Here is a 22,069-nt window from a genome sequence, read left to right as displayed (position 1 = left end):
GTAAATTTCTCACCCCCTTACATTCATCAACCCCTTACTACTACCACCTTCCAAAGATCCACAAGGATCGCTTTAAACCGCCGGGTCGCCCCATTATTGCGGGTATTAATAGCCTTACAGACAAGTTATCCCAATATATTGATAACTTTTTACAAAAGTATGTTCACAATTTGCCTTCATTTATTCGTGACACTACAGATTTACTATTTAAAATTAAAGACTTTAAATATGAAGAGGGCGCTATCTGGATAACAGCTGACGTCAGCGCCCTCTACTCTAATATTTCTCATGAATTGGGTATTCATACCACTAAACACTACTTAGATACTGATATTTATATGCCCATTATTCAAAAAGAATATATTTCTTTCATGTAATTAGCAAGAGTCCATGAGCTAGTGACGTATGGGATATACATTCCTACCAGGAGGGGCAAAGTTTCCCAAACCTCAAAATGCCTATAAATACACCCCTCACCACACCCACAATTCAGTTTTACAAACTTTGCCTCCTATGGAGGTGGTGAAGTAAGTTTGTGCTAGATTCTACGTTGATATGCGCTCCGCAGCAAGTTGGAGCCCGGTTTTCCTCTCGGCGTGCAGTGAATGTCAGAGGGATGTGAGGAGAGTATTGCCTATTTGAATGCAGTGATCTCCTTTTACTGGGTCTATTTCATAGGTTCTCTGTTATCGGTCGTAGAGATTCATCTCTTACCTCACTTTTCAGATCGACGATATACTCTTATTTATATACCATTACCTCTGCTGATTTTCGTTTCAGTACTGGTTTGGCTTTCTACAAACATGTAGATGAGTGTCCTGGGGTAAGTAAATCTTATTTTCTGTGACACTCTAAGCTATGGTTGGGCACTTTATTTATAAAGTTCTAAATATATGTATTCAAACATTTATTTGCCTTGACTCAGAATGTTCAGCATTCCTTATTTTCAGACAGTCAGTTTCATATTTGGGATAATGCGTTTGAATCATTCATTTTTTCTTACCTTAAAAATTTGACTTTTTTTCCCTGTGGGCTGTTAGGCTCGCGGGGGCTGAAAATGCTTCATTTTATTGCGTCATTCTTGGCGTTGACTTTTTTGGCGCCAAAAATCTTTTCTGTTTCCGGCGTCATACGTGTCGCCGGAAGCTGCGTCATTTTTTTGACGTCCTTTTGCGCCAAAAATGTCGGCGTTCCGGATGTGGCGTCATTTTTGGCGCCAAAAAGCATTTAGGCGCCAAACAATGTGGGCGTATTATTTGGCGCCAAAAAATGTGGGCGTCGCTTTTGTCTCCACATTATTTCAGTCTCATTTTTTCTCTGCTTCTGGTTACTAGAAGCTTGTTTATTGGCATTTTTTCCCATTCCTGAAACTGTCATTTAAGGAATTTGATCAATTTTGCTTTATATGTTGTTTTTTTTTCTCTTACATATTGCAAGATGTCTCACGTTGCATCTGAGTCAGAAGATACTTCAGGAAAATCGCTGTCTAGTGCTGGAACTACCAAAGCTAAGTGTATCTGCTGTAAACTTTTGGTAGCTATTCCTCCGGCTGTTGTTTGTATTAATTGTCATGACAAACTTGTTAAAGCAGATAATATTTCCTTTAGTAATGTACCATTGCCTGTTGCAGTTCCCTCAACATCTAAGGTGCAGAATGTTCCTGATAACATAAGAGATTTTGTTTCTGAATCCATCAAGAAGGCTATGTCTGTTATTTCTCCTTCTAGTAAACATAAAAAATCTTTTAAAACTTCTCTCTCTACAGATGAATTTTTAAATGAACATCATCATTCTGATTCTGATGACTCTTCTGGTTCAGAGGATTCTGTCTCAGAGATTGATGCTGATAAATCTTCATATTTATTTAAAATGGAATTTATTCGTTCTTTACTTAAAGAAGTACTAATTGCTTTAGAAATAGAGGATTCTGGTCCTCTTGATACTAATTCTAAACGTTTAGATAAGGTGTTTAAATCTCCTGTGGTTATTCCAGAAGTTTTTCCTGTTCCTAATGCTATTTCTGAAGTAATTTCCAGAGAATGGGATAAATTGGGTAATTCATTTTACTCCTTCTAAACGTTTTAAGCAATTATATCCTGTGCCGTCTGACAGATTAGAATTTTGGGACAAAATCCCTAAAGTTGATGGGGCTATTTCTACCCTTGCTAAACGTACTACTATTCCTACGTCAGATGGTACTTCGTTTAAAGATCCTTTAGATAGGAAAATTGAATCCTTTCTAAGAAAAGCTTATCTGTGTTCAGGTAATCTTCTTAGACCTGCTATATCTTTGGCTGATGTTGCTGCAGCTTCAACTTTTTGGTTGGAGACTTTAGCACAACAAGTAACAGATCATGATTCTCATAATATTATTATTCTTCTTCAGCATGCTAATAATTTTATCTGTGATGCCATTTTTGATATTATCAGAGTTGATGTCAGGTTTATGTCTCTAGCTATTTTAGCTAGAAGAGCTTTATGGCTTAAAACTTGGAATGCTGATATGGCTTCTAAATCAACTCTACTTTCCATTTCTTTCCAGGGTAACAAATTATTTGGTTCTCAGTTAGATTCCATTATCTCAACTGTTACTGGTGGGAAAGGAACTTTTTTACAACAGGATAAAAATTCTAAGGGTAAAAACAGGGCTAATAATCGTTTTCGTTCCTTTCGTTTCAACAAAGAACAAAAGCCTGATCCTTCATCCTCAGGAGCAGTTTCAGTTTGGAAACCATCTCCAGTCTGGAATAAATCCAAGCCTTCTAGAAAGGCAAAGCCTGCTTCTAAGTCCACATGAAGGTGCGGCCCTCATTCCAGCTCAGCTGGTAGGGGGCAGGTTACGTTTTTTCAAAGAAATTTGGATCAATTCTGTTCACAATCTTTGGATTCAGAACATTGTTTCAGAAGGGTACAGAATTGGTTTCAAGATGAGACCTCCTGCAAAGAGATTTTTTCTTTCCCGTGTCCCAGTAAATCCAGTGAAAGCTCAAGCATTTCTGAATTGTGTTTCAGATCCTAGAGTTGGCTGGAGTAATTATGCCAGTTCCAGTTCTGGAACAGGGGGTGGGGTTTTATTCAAATCTCTTCATTGTACCAAAGAAGGAGAATTCCTTCAGACCAGTTCTGGATCTAAAAATATTGAATCGTTATGTAAGGATACCAACGTTCAAAATGGTAACTGTAAGGACTATTTTGCCTTTTGTTCAGCAAGGGCATTATATGTCCACAATAGATTTACAGGATGCTTATCTGCATATTCCGATTCATCCAGATCATTATCAGTTCCTGAGATTCTCTTTTCTGGACAAGCATTACCAGTTTGTGGCTCTGCCGTTTTGGCCTAGCTACAGCTCCAAGAATTTTTACAAAGGTTCTCGGTGCCCTTCTGTCTGTAATCAGAGAACAGGGTATTGTGGTATTTCCTTATTTGGACGATATCTTGGTACTTGCTCAGTCTTTACATTTAGCAGAATCTCATACGAATCGACTTGTGTTGTTTCTTCAAGATCATGGTTGGAGGATCAATTTACCAAAAAGTTCATTGATTCCTCAGACAAGGGTAACCTTTCTGGGTTTCCAGATAGATTCAGTGTCCATGACTCTGTCTTTAACAGACAAGAGACGTCTAAAATTGATTTCAGCTTGTCGAAACCTTCAGTCACAATCATTCCCTTCGGTATCCTTATGCATGGAAATTCTAGGTCTTATGACTGCTGCATCGGACGCGATCCCCTTTGCTCGTTTTCACATGCGACCTCTTCAGCTCTGTATGCTGAATCAATGGTGCAGGGATTACACAAAGATATCTCAATTAATATCTTTAAAACCGATTGTACGACACTCTCTAACGTGGTGGACAGATCACCATCGTTTAATTCAGGGGGCTTCTTTTGTGCTTCCGACCTGGACTGTAATTTCAACAGATGCAAGTCTCACAGGTTGGGGAGCTGTGTGGGGATCTCTGACGGCACAAGGAGTTTGGGAATCTCAGGAGGTGAGATTACCGATCAATATTTTGGAACTCCGTGCAATTTTCAGAGCTCTTCAGTCTTGGCCTCTTCTGAAGAGAGAATCGTTCATTTGTTTTCAGACAGACAATGTCACAACTGTGGCATACATCAATCATCAAGGAGGGACTCACAGTCCTCTGGCTATGAAAGAAGTATCTCGAATTCTGGTTTGGGCGGAATCCAGCTCCTGTCTAATCTCTGCGGTTCATATCCCAGGTATAGACAATTGGGAAGCGGATTATCTCAGTCGCCAAACGTTGCATCCGGGCGAATGGTCTCTTCACCCAGAGGTATTTCTTCAGATTGTTCAAATATGGGAGCTTCCAGAAATAGATCTGATGGCGTCTCATCTAAACAAGAAACTTCCCAGGTATCTGTCCAGATCCCGGGATCCTCAGGCGGAAGCAGTGGATGCATTATCACTTCCTTGGAAGTATCATCCTGCTTATATCTTTCCGCCTCTAGTTCTTCTTCCAAGAGTAATCTCCAAGATTCTGAAGGAATGCTCGTTTGTTCTGCTGGTAGCTCCGGCATGGCCTCACAGGTTTTGGTATGCGGATCTTGTCCGGATGGCCTCTTGCCATCCGTGGACTCTTCCGCTACGACCAGACCTTCTGTCGCAAGGTCCTTTTTTCCATCAGGATCTCAAATCCTTAAATTTAAAGGTATGGAGATTGAACGCTTGATTCTTAGTCAAAGAGGTTTCTCTGACTCTGTGATTAATACTATGTTACAGGCTCCTAAATCTGTATCCAGAGAGATATATTATAGAGTCTGGAAGACTTATATTTCTTGGTGTCTTTCTCATCATTTTTCTTGGCATTCTTTTAGAATTCCAAGAATTTTACAGTTTCTTCAGGATGGTTTAGACAAAGGTTTGTCCGCAAGTTCCTTGAAAGGACAAATCTCTGCTCTTTCTGTTCTTTTTCACAGAAAGATTGCTAATCTTCCTGATATTCATTGTTTTGTACAAGCTTTGGTTCGTATAAAACCTGTCATTAAGTCAATTTCTCCTCCTTGGAGTTTGAATTTGGTTCTAGGGGCTCTTCAAGCTCCTCCGTTTGAACCTATGCATTCATTGGACATTAAATTACTTTCTTGGAAAGTTTTGTTCCTTTTGGCAATCTCTTCTGCCAGAAGAGTTTCTGAATTATCTGCTCTTTCTTGTGAGTCTCCTTTTCTGATTTTTCATCAGGATAAGGCAGTGTTGTGAACTTCTTTTGAATTTTTACCTAAAGTTGTGAATTCCAACAACATTAGTAGAGAAATTGTGGTTCCTTCATTATGTCCTAATCCTAAGAATTCTAAGGAGAAATCGTTGCATTCTTTGGATGTTGTTAGAGCTTTGAAATATTATGTTGAAGCTACTAAGTCTTTCCGAAAGACTTCTAGTTTATTTGTTATCTTTTCCGGTTCTAGAAAAGGCCAGAAAGCTTCTGCCATTTCTTTGGCATCTTGGTTGAAATCTTTAATTCATCTTGCCTATGTTGAGTCGGGTAAAACTCCGCCTCAAAGGATTACAGCTAATTCTACTAGGTCAGTTTCTACTTCCTGGGCGTTTAGGAATGAAGCTTCGATTGATCAGATTTGCAAAGCAGCAACTTGGTCCTCTTTGCATACTTTTACTAAATTCTACCATTTTGATGTATTTTCTTCTTCTGAAGCAGTTTTTGGTAGAAAAGTACTTCAGGCAGCGGTTTCAGTTTGAATCTTCTGCTTATCTTTTTCATTAAACTTTATTTTGGGTGTGGATTGTTTTCAGCAGGAATTGGCTGTCTTTATTTTATCCCTCCCTCTCTAGTGACTCTTGCGTGGAAAGATCCACATCTTGGGTAATCATTATCCCATACGTCACTAGCTCATGGACTCTTGCTAATTACATGAAAGAAAACATAATTTATGTAAGAACTTACCTGATAAATTAATTTCTTTCATATTAGCAAGAGTCCATGAGGCCCACCCTTTTTTTGTGGTGGTTATGATTTTTGTATAAAGCACAATTATTCCAATTCCTTATTTTATATGCTTTCGCACTTTTTTATCACCCCACTTCTTGGCTATTCGTTAAACTGAATTGTGGGTGTGGTGAGGGGTGTATTTATAGGCATTTTGAGGTTTGGGAAACTTTGCCCCTCCTGGTAGGAATGTATATCCCATACGTCACTAGCTCATGGACTCTTGCTAATATGAAAGAAATGAATTTATCAGGTAAGTTCTTACATAAATTATGTTTTTGACACTTATTAATTTTATACTCAAACATAATTATTTTCAATTTTTAGATGAATTTTATTTGCAGATTAAGGGGACGGCCATGGGCACCAGGTTTGCCCCCAGTTTTGCTAATCTCTTTATGGGATATTTTGAGGAGAAATATATCTATAATTCCAACTGGGGGGCAAACCTGGTGTTCTATGGCCGTTATATAGATGATTTGATTTTGATTTTTAAAGGTACAGTGGAGGATGCAAACTTATTTTGTACATATGTTAATAATAACTCTATGGGCATCCAATTCACTTCCAAGATTCAGCGAGAATCTATCGAATTTCTTGACTTAAATCTGACATGGGACACCGAACAAAACATAGTCACATCCACATATTTCAAAACTGTTGATTGTAATAATTTCCTCCACTACAATAGCAATCATTATCATCAATGGAAAAAAAGTATACCATATAGCCAATTCTGCAGAATTAGAAGAAATTGCAGCTCATTAGAAACATTTTGTGAACAGTCCAAGATCCTCATCCAGAGATTTGAGGAAAAGGGTTACCCTAGGGATATCATTATGAGTGGATATGAGAAAGCATACCATTTGGACAGATCCAGCATGCTCCGAACTAAGAAAGCGGTAAAGCTGAATAATGATGCTATAGAGATACTCCAACAACCTTGTTTTGTGACACAATATAACTCCAATGCCAAACACATAAAAAAAGTGTTACAAAAACACTGGCCCATTTTATTAAAAGACCCCATTCTGAAAAAAGATCTGCAAAACACACCAAATGTAATTTACAAAAGAGCACCTACCATTAAACAAACCTTAGCTCCCAGTAAGGTAGTCATCTCTAAGAAAGTTAGAGGAAAATATACACAAAATAACCACAAAAAAAAGGGAGTATTCAAATGTGGTAAAATTAGGTGCCATATGTATAAACACATTACACACAAAATTAAAACAATTAAATCGCACCCCACAGGAGAAATTTTTCCCATTACAGATTATTTGACATGCAGCTCCTCATATGTAGTTTATGTTTTGTCATGCAAATGTGGACAACAGTATTTGGGGCGCACTATTCGAAATGTTCGCACAAGATGGAGTGAACATAGTCGAAACATAAAGAAAAAATCCATGAAACATAGTGTATCAAGGCACTATGTCCATGAACACAATGGAGAAGCCTGTCCATTCACTATAACACCTATTGAAAGCATCCCTAGTTCACACAGTTACAACAGGTTCACTAAACTTCGCCAAAGGGAGACCTATTGGATTTTTAGATTCGGCTCCCTTTTCCCCAATGGCCTCAATGAGGTAATAGACTCTGCTGCATTTTAGTTATCAACGAGGGGTTCTCCCTCTCTCAGTTAAGGACATATACTAACCCATCATATATACACTCCTCAATATCATTATCCATCATATTCAAATAGCATGTGCATAATTTAGACACATAAAGTCCTATCATTGGTTTCCACCAAATAGGACCACCTTATTATATGGCATTAATTTACTTTTTTATCATCAAACATCACCCACTAGCCATTGTTTATCACTAGTTAATATTGGCCTTTCCTAGCACCTATCCATCACTGCCATTAGGCAATCCCTCCCCTTCATTATATTATATGTGTATAGACACTAGAGGGGCCACTAGGCCATCAGAGATCACACACCCAATAGCTATGTGATTACATTAGTTTTATATGTTGGTCATAGTTGTGCATAGTTTAGTTTAATCATCACTATATAGATTATAATTGATCCCGAATGCTAGTCACCAATTTTAGTATATCACTTTATCACATGTACATTTATATGGCCACCCAATTATCAAAATTTTACAACCTGCTTCAATTGCTCATCAAATATTCATATTGATGCACTATATCACAATCACTAAGCACATTACACTTATTCACTTTAGAGGTCAATATAGCCATTTAAAGATATCCAAATTTCCAGTAGAATCATCATTTTATTGCCCACATATATACCTTAAACACGTACTCATCCAGTTTAGTATTATTAGTATGTGTTCCGGTATCCACCCACCATTAGGCCGTATGATATGGGGTCAAATATCCGAACTATGGGGTCACATCACACCCTGAGATAAGCTAATAACATTTAGTATAACAAGTAATAATTAGTTTTTCAAATCCTGTAGATATGTAAAGCTGGTAACATTTATTTTCGTTTAGATAGAATGGAGATCAGCAATGTTACAACGCAAAATAAATAGAGGTGTGTACATATTTTACAGAATGGAGTCTCACGATTGGTCCGCTATTCCACCTATCGAAGGGCCTTTCTTTGTTATTAAAATCATATGTCCTCGATATAAATGTATACATTTTATTTTAAGTTTCTATCACTGCATAACGATCTTTGTTACAATTTACAACTAAGGACTAATATGTAGCTAGAAAGAAATATGGGTCATAACAATTTGATACACTTGTCTGTTAAGCACTCGTTACTAAAAATGTACTAACGGTGATAGGCTTACCTACACACACCCAATGAGAAAGGGGTGTGTCTGTCTCGAACTGTTTGGTAGTGGCGGTAATAAAAAGCCGGGTTTTTTAATTCATTTTATATGCCTGATGAAACGGCCAGGAGGGCCGAGAAACGCGTAGCAATATTTCACATGTACTAATTTTATTATGTGCTTGTCAACCCTGTGCAATAAAAGTTTTTAAATTTGTTTTAACCTAACTTGAGCCTGGAGTTTGAATACAAGCATACCACTACCAGACAGTCCCATCATACAGGAAAGCCGCCATATCTAGGAAAAGAGCCGGAGAGAGCCAGCTGGTCAGCTCTGAGTACCAGCCCGCTTCCACAAGCACACTGGTGTGCTGTGCTAAATTGTGAGTACCCTGTGCACACAATACTTGGAGTGTATGCCGAGTTATACCGATTGATACACACATTTGTGCGCCTCTCTTCTTTTATTTCATCTTTCTAACAGTGAAATAGTATGTTTTGAGACTGATATTAATATGATTGCACCTATATGCCTGATATATTGTTAGGAGTGTAGATAATGTAACAAATCTTTATTTGGTGTATTATAATCACTATATGCATACAGTAAAATGAAACTGTGGAAATAAGGTTTATTTGGGACAATATATGAAGAAAAGATCTGTGTGTAGAGAGAAACCAGTCGATTGACTACCTGAGTACTCAAACTATTATTTAAGACACAGCCATATATATGTTTCCACTACATTAATCGAGTTGGCAAACTTATACATACGCAACAGTAGATACCATATTTATTCAGATTATTGTCAACACAATTGCCCTAATAAACCTGGTATACTGTATAGATTTTATCAAACCCAGCATACTTGAAATATACACTTGGTTTAAGAAATCCTGAAGCTGCAATTACTGTAACGACCTTGTATCGTATTTCATATTAAGCAGCAATATATAGGAAATAAGTATCTCTTTGCAAACTACCTCTCAAAGGAACTTGGTTAATTCTACACACTTAGAGTCTCTAATAAGTACAAAAACGGATATATATTAACAGTCTATATATAGATATATATGATACTATCCGGAAGTATTGAACTATATTGGGGTATAGGGGAAGTGGGAGGGATATTTAAGCCTTTGGCTGGGGTGTCCTTGCCTTCTCCTGGTGGCCAGGTGTTGTATTTCCCAACAGTAAGGAATGAAGTTGTGGAGTCTCCCTGCCAGGAAGGAAAGGAATCTATCTGGTAAGCATAAATTATGTTTTTGCTTGTTTAAATGTCAATCAGAAAAATCAAGTTTTGACTTCTATGTCCCTTGAAATAAACGGCCATTATTATGCTCTACATATAGAGAGAGAGATGCTCTTCCACCTTTTAAGTTAATTTATTTCAAAGCTAGAACTGCTTATACAATAACTAAGGTGGAGGATTCTCTTCACAGGTTCCGCCTAAGAAAGAAAACGTGGAAGAATCCAGGCACAGTATTCTTAGATTACCATGTGTATGAAACTGAGATTAGTATCTCAAGCAACTGGGAGGTGTTCTTAGAAGCGTTAGAAGGTAAGAGATCTATTTTCATTGGCCAAAATCAAGATTGCACATATACTTTCTCAATTTTGCAGTCCTCACCTCCTGTTTCTCAACCTCCTACCCTTCTAGATTGTAAATTCCCACGGGAATAGGACCCTCAATCCCTCCTGTATGCGTTTGTACATTTTGTCCTGTCTCCTACAAGTCTTATATTGTTTTATTTAAATGAATTGTATCCATGGACAGCGCTGCTGAATATGTTGGTAGCGCTTCATAAATAAAGTATATAATAATAATAATAATACTGTTCTTTGTATTAACCCAATGTCTGCCAGAGAGGACTGTAATAGCTTGAATAACTGCATTTCATTTTTCTCTGCCAAAAAATGTATTTGATGAGCATAGTGATATATATTTATTTAAAGCTTTAAGTATTTGGAAAGAAAGGGAATGTATTATAAGTTGTCTTTTTGTTTACTTCATCCCTTTCAATACTTTATGATGTGTTTTCCTGTGTAGTATGTAAAAAAAAAAAAAAAAAGAGGGGCGAGTAAGATAGGACCATATACACACACACACACAGAGTCTGGCACTCTCTTGCAAGCACACAGCTAAAATTAAAAGCAAAATGGAAGAGTTAGTTACAACATTTGGCCAAATGGTTATATGCCCAGGACCACGTCAAGGTCTCTTCCTCCCTAGGTCCCTAGCCTACAGCCACACAATTCATGCTTTCAACCAGACAAAATGAGATGCAAACTAGGGTGACACAGACCCTTTGTAATTTCCCTAGACACATACAAAATGCTGAAATGGACTGCACTCTCAAACTGGTCTGGGCACACATCCCACAACCCTGCGAAACTCACAGCTCTGGCTGTTCACCAGCACTCAGACAGCTACACACACACATATACATACAGCTCTGGAAAAAAATTGAGACCACTGCAAAATTATCTCTTTGGTATTTACTCTTTATCAGTATGTGTTTGAGTAAAATTATCATTTCTTTCTAATGACACGGTAAATCCACAGGATCATCAATTACTGTTAGGAATATCACTCCTTGCCTTTAGGAGGAAGCAAAGAGCACTGGTATCACTTTCCTTCCCACAAACCCCAGTCATTCTCTTTGCCTCTAGTGCAAGGAGGAGGTGAAATAATTAGGTGTCTGATAAAGATTTCTTCTATCAAGATTTTTTTGTTTTGAAGCCAGGGCAGGATTGCTCTGATCTTCCATCACAATTGGGTATAGCTGTACTCTGTTAGTCTCTTCAAGAGGGCTGTGGTAGCTTTTAAGCAGTTGGGAACTTGTGAGGTGGGCCTCACTGCGATTGCCTAACGCTGGTATAAAAAACCTGAGTAGGATTACTCTTTTTATTCTACAGGCCTCTGTGAGGAGCGACATCCTTTCATGCTGGGTATGCTGTCCACCTGCCGGACGGCTAGATGCAGATAAGTACTCAGTCTTTTAATAATTTGGGGGACTTGCCGTTCAGAAAATAGACTGCAATACTTGGGACATGTTTATATCCTTGGAAAGGATATTTCAGGCAGAATGCAGGCACTGGTGACCAGGAGACTAGGGGATAATACTGAGTATTCCCTGATTATGATAAATTGTCTCATTAGGGGTTAATGACACATTTCTGGGCAAATTGATTGCAGTGTTGCTCATGTGTTTTCCTAAGCAACCTGTTTCTAGGTTAAAAGGGTACTTAATCCTGCTATACAGATTTGGGAAAATGCAAGAATGCTATTTCTGAGAGAGAGCGCTCTCTTTAAATGCTAAACGGCGCAGTGTTGGGTTTCTTTCAAGATTTATTGTGTTTAATTGTGTATAACAGGATGAGGCGCGAGGTCAATTATGCTCCGCACTTCATTTCTGTTCTCTCTCGTGTGCAGTATTTCAACACGAGTTCCTCCTCCTTCCTTTAGTTGTGGCAGGGAATCGCCATTTCGGCTCTCCTGAGCCGGTCGTTGACCATGCCCCCCTCCCTAAGAACGGAGTGAGGGGTTGATAGTGCGATTCCTCTGGCATAACCTGGGGGCTCATGCAATGCAAGGACCAGCCGTTGCTGCGTACCTTCTATAAACTAGTGAGTTGCTCTACTGCCGCTCATGGTGTTTTATTCCTGCTGTTTTTGTTTTCTAATAATCACGCAGCTCTTGTCATTGTGATTCAGGAAGCCCTATCCTATATTTATTATATATGATGCCACTATAAATTGCCTGAAACTTTGTCAAGTGTCTATTTCTTAATTATATTTTATTTAAAACTCCAGCCTATAGTGCTACCAGCCTATAAGGGGTTAAGTCTGTTGTGCTCTTACAGCCTATGTGGACTTCATTCTGTTTGAATGTTTTAATGCAACAGAATACTGTTCCTATGTAGTTAGGATGACTTGAGTTTTTTGGGTGCAACATGCAGCTGTCACTCATACCTTCCTTACAGTTATAATATATTAACAGGACAGGGGTAACACAAGAGGACTTTAAAATTTTCAGATAGTAAGGTTTCTGCTTCTGCTACTCAGACTGCTCTCTCCCCTAAGTCGGGTAAGAAGAGGGTAGAATCTCAGATGCGGACAGGATAATTCCTTCGTCTGATACTGAAGTGGTATCCTTCAGATGTATGCTTATTCACCTCGTGTACTGTTAAAGGAGGTATTGGCTACTTGGACGACATCGATAAACTTGCTGTTGTCAACCTTGGATAGGTCCACTATAATGTTACTTCTTATGAGGAAGTGTCTATAGACGGGCTGCAGATTTTTTCACAGGAATATCTAGGGATACTTGTCTCCCTGTCTCCTGTATGGCATAGAGTACTTTGATCTCTATGGGAGATAGTTGTTCCTTACGGATCCATGGGATAAAAAGCTGGAGGTTTTTTGGAGCAATGCCTTGTTTTCCAGATTTGCTGTGATAGGCAGTGGGCACTGTGACTGAGATTTTGGTCAGCAGATTCCACCTAGGCCTTATAGTTCTGCAGTTGCAGATTCAAATTCTATGTTCCTCCTGATCCACGCCTCGGGCGTTTTTTCTTTCCCTCTTTAACAATCCTACAAACTTTAGTATCCTCCCAGAGACAGTTTCTCCTTTTGGTGTATCTGCAATCTGAGTTATAATCCCAGTCCCAGTCTGGGAAAGGGATCTAGGTATTACCTCAAGTTACTCAGATTTTGCCCTTCTAACTATTCTTTTAGTTTAAGAACGTCTGTTTATAACATACATAGACCTGAAGGATGGGCTTTATTGTTCTCTTGAAACTCTGTCAAGTGTCTGAGTTTCGTCATCCGTGAAAGACCTTTTTGTCTTGGGATATTGCAGTGCCTTCTGAACTTTTTTTGGTTCATGTGTTATACTTTGTTCGAACAATTTCTCTTTACCGGAGATCTTGCCCAATATATTTTCCTATGATTGGGAATAAAGTCTGGAGATGGGTTTATCTTGTTCAGTCTACGACAATTTATGGTGGACCTTGATAGATTCTCTATTAGGAGAACTTTCTATCTGAGGTCAGATATCAAGGTTTATTTCTTTCCTCTCTCTTCATTAGGAATTGGGACAGTAGTTAACACTCAGGTTTTTAATTCTTCTACCTGGTCAACAGGGAGTTCTTGTGGTCCGGTAGATTTCTTCCACTTTGCAACCAGAAGGTGGGAAGTTTTGGAGTGAGCTGCAGTAGTCTCTTTTATCTTTTCTAGCGGCTCTAGTTAGGCCGGTAAGGAAAATCAGTTGGTAAATGCTTTGACTACAGGGAAAGCCTATTTTAAAGAGAGTATGAAGGGGATTGGTCTGATGATCCATGAACATCATTCCCTTGTTGTTTTCCGTAAAATGAAGAGCTTGCAATCTTTTGCAAAGGATAGATCGAGATTAATCTCTCCCGTAGTGGGGAGTATTCATCCTAGGGCGAGTGTGTCGGATGAACGGCAGCCTTCTGGACTGGGTCGCAGTCTGGGACTGGTTTCAGAACTGATTGTGGCTCAACGCAAGCAAACAGTGTAGTAAGCATACCCTGGTTTCTCTTCAGATCGAATAAATCTTTTGTTTTTTACTAAAGATTTCTGTGGAGAGGAACAACTGTCTTTAACTTGTTTCCAGTAGGTTAATGTCACCTCAATGGTTGCATCAACCATCTGGGAGGAGCTTGGAGTTCCTTAAGCCATAGAGGAGGTGACTTGGATGGTTCAGTGGGCGGAAGCCCACAATGGTTGTCTTAGGCCATCCTCATTCCAGGTGTGGTCAACTGGGAAGCGGTATCGAAAGCAGCCAATGTAGCCCGGTTGTTATCTGCGGTTTTGCCACTCAAAGGTTATGGGTTCGAATCCAGCTGCTGTGATGCTAGATGCCCTTTAGCAGTCAGTCTCCTTCCGGGGAGTGGGTGCTCCATCCGGAGGTGTTTTCCAGCCTGACCCTCAAAGGGTGGGGTGCGGAGCTGGATTTGAGAGCATCTCGTGGAATTCTAAGCTCCGAGGTCGGTTCAGGACCAGGGATCCTCAAGTGGATCTAATAGAGGTTCTGGCAATTGTTTTGGGTTTTCAGGTCAACTTACATGTTTTTCTCTGGTACTCTCCTTCCACGAGTTATTGCTCGTATCAAGTAAGAGAGAGTGTCTGTGTTTCTCAGCTCCTGCGTGACTCTGCAGGTCCTAGTGTGCAGACTTAGTAGAGATTTGTCTGTTTCCCCTTGAAAGATTGCCTCTGAGGAGGGTTCTTCTACCTCTGGGCGCCTTCCTTTATCCACATATCTTCTCTGAATCTTCTGTTTGGATTTTGAGCGCTTGATTTAGCTAAGCATGAGTTTTAGAGTCGGTCATTGTGACCATGGTTCAGGCTCGCTAGCCGGTCCCTTGAAACATTTTTTCATAAGATATGTTGTAAATATCCTTTATTGATGTGTGTCTAAAGGATTTTTGAAGTAAGATCGGGATCCCGAGGATCTTGTCTTTTCTCCAGGAAGGCCTTGAGAAGGGTTATCTATCAGTACCCTCAAATGTCAGATTATGCGTTATTCACTCTACTGCTCATACGCCCGGCGCAGTGCCAGATGTTCAAGCCTTGGCCACGTCCTGGTCAGGATCAGGCCTGTATTAAAATCTTGTTAAGGTTTTCTGCAGGCTCCGTTGAGCCTTCCTGTCCCTTAGATATTAAGTTTTATCTTGGGGAGTTTTTTGTTTCTCCTGCCATGTCTTCTGCTTGGAGAGTTTCTGAACTCTCAGCCTTGCAGTGTGATTCTCCTTATCTCATATTCATTCAGATAAGGTAGTTCTCCGTACCAAGTTTGGTTTTCTTCCTAAGGTTGTTCGGACAGGAATAGTAACCAGGAAATTGTTGTTCCTCCTTTCTGTCCTAATCCTTCGTGCCATAGGGAACGTTTGTTACACAACTTAGACGTTGTGCGTGATCTTAAGTTCTCTTTGCAGGCTACAAGGGACTTTTGTCAGTCTTATGCTTTGTTTGTTTGTTTTTCTGGTAAACGTAAAGTTCAGAAAGCTACTGCCACTTCTCTTTCTCTCTGGTTGAGAAGCATTATTTGTTTGGCATATGAGACTGCTGAACAGCAGCCTCCTGAGAGAATTACAGCTCATCCCACAGAGCGGTGTCTTCCTCTTGGGCCTTCAAGAATGAGGCCTCTGTAGATCGGATCTGTAAGGCTTTGACTTGGTCTTTGCACATTTTTTCTAAATTCTATAAATTTGACACTTTTGCCTCGGCTGAGGCTTCTTTTGGCAGAGAGGTTCTTCAAGCAGTGGTGCCTTCTGTTTAGGTTACCTGTCTTGTCCCTCCCTTATCATCCGTGTCCTCTAGCTTGGGTATTAATTTCCAACAGTAATTGATGATCTCATGGACTCACCGTGTCATTAGAAAGAAAACAAAATTAGCTTACCTGATAAATTTATTTCTTGACACGGTGAGTCCACGGCCCACCCTGTTTTTTTCAGACAGTTTTTGTTATATAAACTTCAGGCACCTCTGCACATTGTGTTATTTCCTTTCTCTCCTTTGGTCGAATGACTGGGGTTTGTGGGAAGGGAAGTGATACTTAAAGGGATACTGAAACCAAAATTTTTCTTTCATGTCATTCAGATAGAGCATGCAATTTTAAGCAACTTTATAATTTACTCCTATTATCAATTTTTCTTCGTTCTCTTGCTAACTTTATTTGAAAAAGAAGCTTTTTTTTCGCCAGACTCTGGACAGCACTCTTTTATTGGTGGATGAATGTATCCACCACTCAGCAAGGACAACCCAGGTTGTTCACCAAAAATGGGCCGGCATCTAAACTTACATTCTTGTATTTCAAATTAAGATACCAAGAGAATGAAGAAAATTTCATAATAGGAGTAAGTTGCTTAAAATTTCATGCTCTATCTGAACCACAAAAGAAAAAATTTGGGTTCAGTGTCCCTTTAACAACTTTGCTGTAGTGCTCTTTGCCTCCTCCTGCTGGCCAGGAGTGATATTCCCAACAGTAATTGATGATCCAGTGGACTCACCATGTCATGAAAGAAAGAAATTTATCAGGTAAGCATGTATTTTTTTTCTCCTCAAAAGAGCTTTATTGAAACATTTAGTAAACAGTTAGCTGGTCAATATACAATTTACATATACAAGAATGAGCGCCTGAGATTTAACAAAGATAAAAATTTTACATCACATTGGCAACTAGTGGAGCGTTGCAGAGACTCAATATGTCTTATACAAGCGGGACAGGGTCCCACTCAGTACAAAGTGTAGCAAAATGTCTATTTCTGGCAGCTCTCTTTAATTTAGGTCAACATCAGTAACTGGTTTATCATCAACCATAAACAAAAAACAAGTGAATTTTGGTATAACTACATGTAACATCCTGCAGAAAATTAACTAAACCTGCATCAGTTACAGGTTTGCTTCAAATAAGTACAGTTGATTTCTTTTTATGCACATATGTGTACCAGAATATATATAGGGGTGAATAATAGGTGTATACTAATGCGAGATAATCTATTCCGTGCGGTGTTACGACGGGGAAATATCATGATATAGGTAAATGGGTGTTCTAAATTACTGAAACAAAGGTTCAATTAGTGCGTAATCAGGCTTGTAGGTACTCTTCCCATATGAAGCATATTGAATAATAGTCTTCTGTGCGTTTTGTATGAGTGTAGTGGTATTTTTCTAAATGAAGTGTGTGATACCAGGTTGTTCCAAAGTGAGATATTTGGCAGTTCTTTTTTCGTTCAATTTAAGGGAATTAGTCTCTTGGCAGTGTTGTTAGTTTTTAGTAGTGTGAATCTTAGTTTGCATTTGATTTTTGGGAGAGAGTTAAAAAGGAAGGTCCATATTGTGAAGGGGAAAGGAACATCTAGAACACGTGTGATTTCAATGGTGATCAGTTTCCAGAAATTTTCAGCTATGGGGCAGGACCACCATATATGAGTGGGGGTACCTAAATCTGAACAGCCTCTTCAGCACTTGGCAGGTGTGCCAGGGAATAACTGGTGTAAGCGGTGTGGTGTGTAGTACCATCTGCTTAGAAGCTTCAGGTTCATCTCTAGCGTTGAGATGGAAAATGAGGACTTGTTCATGTTGGCAAAGATATGCAGCCATTCTTTGCTGGTGCAGGAGTCACCTATTTCAATTTCCCACTTTTTAACGTAAGATGGTAAAGAGGAAGCGTAGGATGAAAGGATCTGCTGATGTATAAGTGATTGTATACTTTTATTGGGGAAAGTGTGTATACACGTTTTCAAAGGTTGTCAAAGGGCGGGTTAGAGATTCTTTATGGGGATGCGTCTGCGGGTAATGCGTCAATTGTTTTGTTTTTTGTTTTATCCTATAAACTGCTGAAAACATTTCTCCCAAGTTCCAAATAAAAATAGTTATTTAGAGCATTTATTTGCAGAAAATGACAACCGGTCAAAATAACAAAAAAGATGGTGTTTTCAGACCTCATATAATGCAAAGAAAACCAGGTCATATTCATTTTTAAACACAATACTAATGTTTTAACTTGGCAAAAGTTCTGAAATCAATATTTCTTGCTGTTGGGTGACTTTATGCCACTCCCGTCACAAAGGAGCAGCTCAGCTTTGTTTGATGGCTGGTGACCATCCACCTTCCTCTTGATCATATTCCAGAGGTTTTCAATGGGGTTCAGGTCTGGAGATTGTGCTGGTCATGATAGGGTCTTGATCCGGCTTGATACATGCGACCTTCACAAAGATAACCAAGTGTTATTAACTAAATCTTATGTATTTAGGCAATATTTACATGTCATAATACAGCTTATATATGCAACCTAAAGGTAGTTTTATATCATTCATAATAATTTTGTATACATAATACTTTCAGAAGATAGTACAGTACTGTAATCAGAGGTATTAGTTGTTGTTTCAAATAAATTATAGACTATAATTTGCATTTTATTAAGTGTTGCTGGTGGGGGCATTGAGGACTCTAAACTAGAGTGTCAGGGCCTAATTTTAAGGCGCCATTGGCTCCCTGGCACCTGGGTTTGTCAAGCCCTGATCTACAACATAACTAACTGGATATTGAAAACTATTTCCAACGCTTTCTAGAGTTGTAGTAAAAGTAAATCCTGTAACCTAGATTTTCTTAAAAATGCTTAAATCAATAACTTGTTTTTGAAAATACTTTTTGTCTTCTCTAGGAAGCCTGGGACAAAACAACATAATTTTTATACAAAAGCCAGAGGTGCATAATGTTTTCTTTAACACTAAAATGGATTATAAACACTGGGGGTTGTTACTATATAGAGAACATTTTTGCAATATTTTTTTACCCCTGATTAAAAATTAACAGAATCGCCATGGCTTTGTTTGTCTTTTGTGGGATGGTACAATGAAGAGAAATTCCAGGGCAAAGTTTGATACTTATACCTAACCTGGCAACTGGATTATAGTCAGTTTTTCTAAGCTAGGTGTTATTTTGATATTGTTTTGAAACAAGCATGACACATGTATCAGGTATACATTTTAACCCTTTCGTGCCGGGGTTAACGTGTCAAAACAAGTAGATAAGGTGAGCAGAAAGGACTAATATTGTGATTGTTATAGTTAGGCAGTTGGCAGTCATTTTGTTGTATATTCTTATGTTTTAAGGTGCACACACTAAAAATGTTAGATAAAAACTGCTATAATTCACCTTTTCTACCATCCATAAGGCTTGTTCTGTCTCTCGTTTCATTGGTTATCGGTGGCTAAATGTTTGTTTTTATGTTACAGATATAATTTAGGACAAGTAAACGAGCAATTCTTTGTTTCCCTTAGCAGAATGTGAAAAAATGAAATCCATGACTCAGCTCTCCATATTTACAAAATGCTGGAGGCCGTCAGAGTTGAAGCTTGATCCGTTTCAGGAAATCGTTCTGGAAAGCAGCAGTGTAGATGAATTAAGAGAAAAGGTGATTTGCTTATTAAAGATTCACTGAAAGCATAAACTTTTCTGTGATGCATGCAAATACCAGAAATTATACGTCAAAAATGTTTTTATATTAAAGTAAATAGTAGCTGGTTATATTCAAATTGCAGCAAGCAGGAAATACATGTGGCATACCTAGGTATTTCCTCTGTCTAAGACAACTCTGTTGTATATCCTCGGCTTAACCTACTGAGAGGGTAGGAGAAGTGGGAGGGATGTTAATGCTCTGTTTGGGGTGTCTTTGCCTCTCCTGGTGGCCAGTTGAAGTATTTCCAATATGGATTTGGTAAACTTTCACTGCCAAGAAAGAAAAGAATTTATCAGGTAAGCGTAAATTTCCTTTTTTCTGCAGTCTTCCAATAGATTAAGATATCTGCATAGTCTGAACCTTATTGAAACAAATGCCTTGTTTGCTGCAGTTGGTTTTAAATGGGCAAACTCCACCCACCATTTTTCATACCTAAATTTAGAGATGACTGGGCATTCCAAAATCTCAATTGTGGTTAGCTCAGAAATAAGATAATAAATTGCAAATTAGGAACAGATATTTGGTAACATTATGTTTGTGCCATGTGCTCTTTCCATTTTCAGGACTGGAAAATCCACACTTTTTACACTTAAATTACAGAGAAATGAAGGCAACGTAAATAATGAAAGTATATTGCAGAGCATTTTAGATTACAATCTCAAATAGTTAGTCTTTTTATGGTGTAAAGAGACTTTTTGTGAGTTATCTGATATACATGACCTTTGCTTTGGGTTGTCTACTGGCATACATACATGTTAGATTGCACCTATCCCTAAATGCATGTGTTTTTAAGGCGCACTTGTCACCCTGAAAGTTTGAGGCCCGTCTTACAGACCAAGGCAAATAGTTACACAAACAATGTGCTGCTATAGAGAAGTCCTGCAGATGGGCATGTGAGGAAGATATGAGAGGAGCATAGAAGTAGGTCTTGGGTAGGATAAAGAGGAGGGCTTTAAGAGCATTTGCAGACAAGGCAGAGATGCAGACAGTTACAAATCTCAAGAGGGCTCTGTATGGGTTATGTATTCTTTAGGTTGAAGGAAGTCAATGGAAGAACTGACAGATGTAAAAGATTTGAAGCATTGCACAAGGTAGATAAGTCTTTCTGTGATGCATACGACGGATTTCAGAAGGGACAGTCAACGGCTTGAGAGACCAGAAAGGGTGGAGTTGTTGGGGTAGACTATGTGGGATGTGATGAAAGGACTGGATTAGAATCTTAGAGTGGGGAGATGATGGATTTTAGAGAGATTCAGATAGAAACAGCATTAATTAGCAATGGGTTATAAATGTACGGAAGAAATGAAAGTTCTGAGTCAAGTGTAACCTCAGTGCATCAGGCAGAAGTGGTTAAAGTGATGATTGTGATTTGAACGGACTTTAGTGGATGAAGAGGAGTTTTGGAGATAATGACTCATGGGATATTATATAAGAAGCTAGTGACACAGGGGAGCAAGGACGGTGTATAGGTCTGCTGTAGAGAGGTTGATTTGGTCTCATCAACATTTAAGTGATACCGAAACCCACAGAACTTGATTAAGATGCCTAGACGTTATTTTTAGTGATTTGTAAATAGTATTTCTCTTGTTAAGTGTGTTCAGTCCACGGGTCATCCATTACTTATGGGTTATATTCTCCTTCCCAACAGGAAGTTGCAAGAGGATCACCCAAGCAGAGCTGCTATATAGCTCCTCCCCTCACATGTCATACCCAGTCATTCTCTTGCAACCCTCAACAAAGGAGGAGGTCGTGAGAGGAGTTAGGAGTTTTTTACTTAATTATTCTTCAATCAAAAGTTTGTTATTTTAAATGGCACCGGAGTGTGCTGTTTTTTCTCTCAGGCAGTATTTAGAAGAAGAATCTGCCTGCGTTTTTTATGATCTTAGCAGACGTAACTAAGATCCACTGGCTGTTCTCGTACATTCTGAGGAGTGGGGTAACTTCAGAAAAGGGAATAGCATGCGGGGTCACCTGCAAATGAGGTATGTGCAGTAAAATATTTTCTAAGGAATGGAATTGACTAAGAAAACACTGCTGATACCCTTATGATGTAAGTACAGCCTTACATGCAGTAGTAGCGACTGGTATCAGGCTGATAAATGTATGCGCAGTAGAGTTATTTTCTAGGGAATAGAATTTGACTGAGAAAATAATGTTAATACTGAAATAATGTATGAGCCTTAACTGCAGTAGAAGCGACTGGTAGCAGGCTTAGTGATAACTTTACATAACACTAGAAATGTTTGTTTTCTCTTGTTAAGTGTGTTCAGTCCACGGGTCATCCATTACTTATGGGATATATTCTCCTTCCCAACAGGAAGTTGCAAGAGGATCACCCAAGC

General features: G+C 38.9%; 1 protein-coding gene and 1 pseudogene across 2 annotated transcripts in view; both read left to right on the top strand.

Annotated features, from left to right (window-relative positions):
- USP47 (ubiquitin specific peptidase 47) overlaps positions 1-22,069 on the top strand; it is a 410,657-nt gene that overhangs the window by 317,096 nt on the left and 71,492 nt on the right. Inside the window, exons 25-26 of one of the 2 annotated variants that reach the window (XM_053720262.1) lie at positions 10,180-10,298; positions 19,549-19,682. In XM_053720262.1, the coding sequence (XP_053576237.1) occupies positions 10,180-10,298; positions 19,549-19,682 (253 nt within the window). The remainder of the gene's footprint in view (positions 1-10,179; positions 10,299-19,548; positions 19,683-22,069) is intronic. The other variant, XM_053720263.1, reaches the window with a different exon arrangement.
- Positions 14,288-14,397, top strand: LOC128637100 (uncharacterized; annotated as a pseudogene).

The sequence above is a fragment of the Bombina bombina genome, chromosome 7, assembly GCF_027579735.1.
Source record: "Bombina bombina isolate aBomBom1 chromosome 7, aBomBom1.pri, whole genome shotgun sequence".
Taxonomy (NCBI): Eukaryota; Metazoa; Chordata; class Amphibia; order Anura; family Bombinatoridae; genus Bombina; species Bombina bombina.
This window is presented reverse-complemented; position numbering and strand designations above follow the sequence as displayed.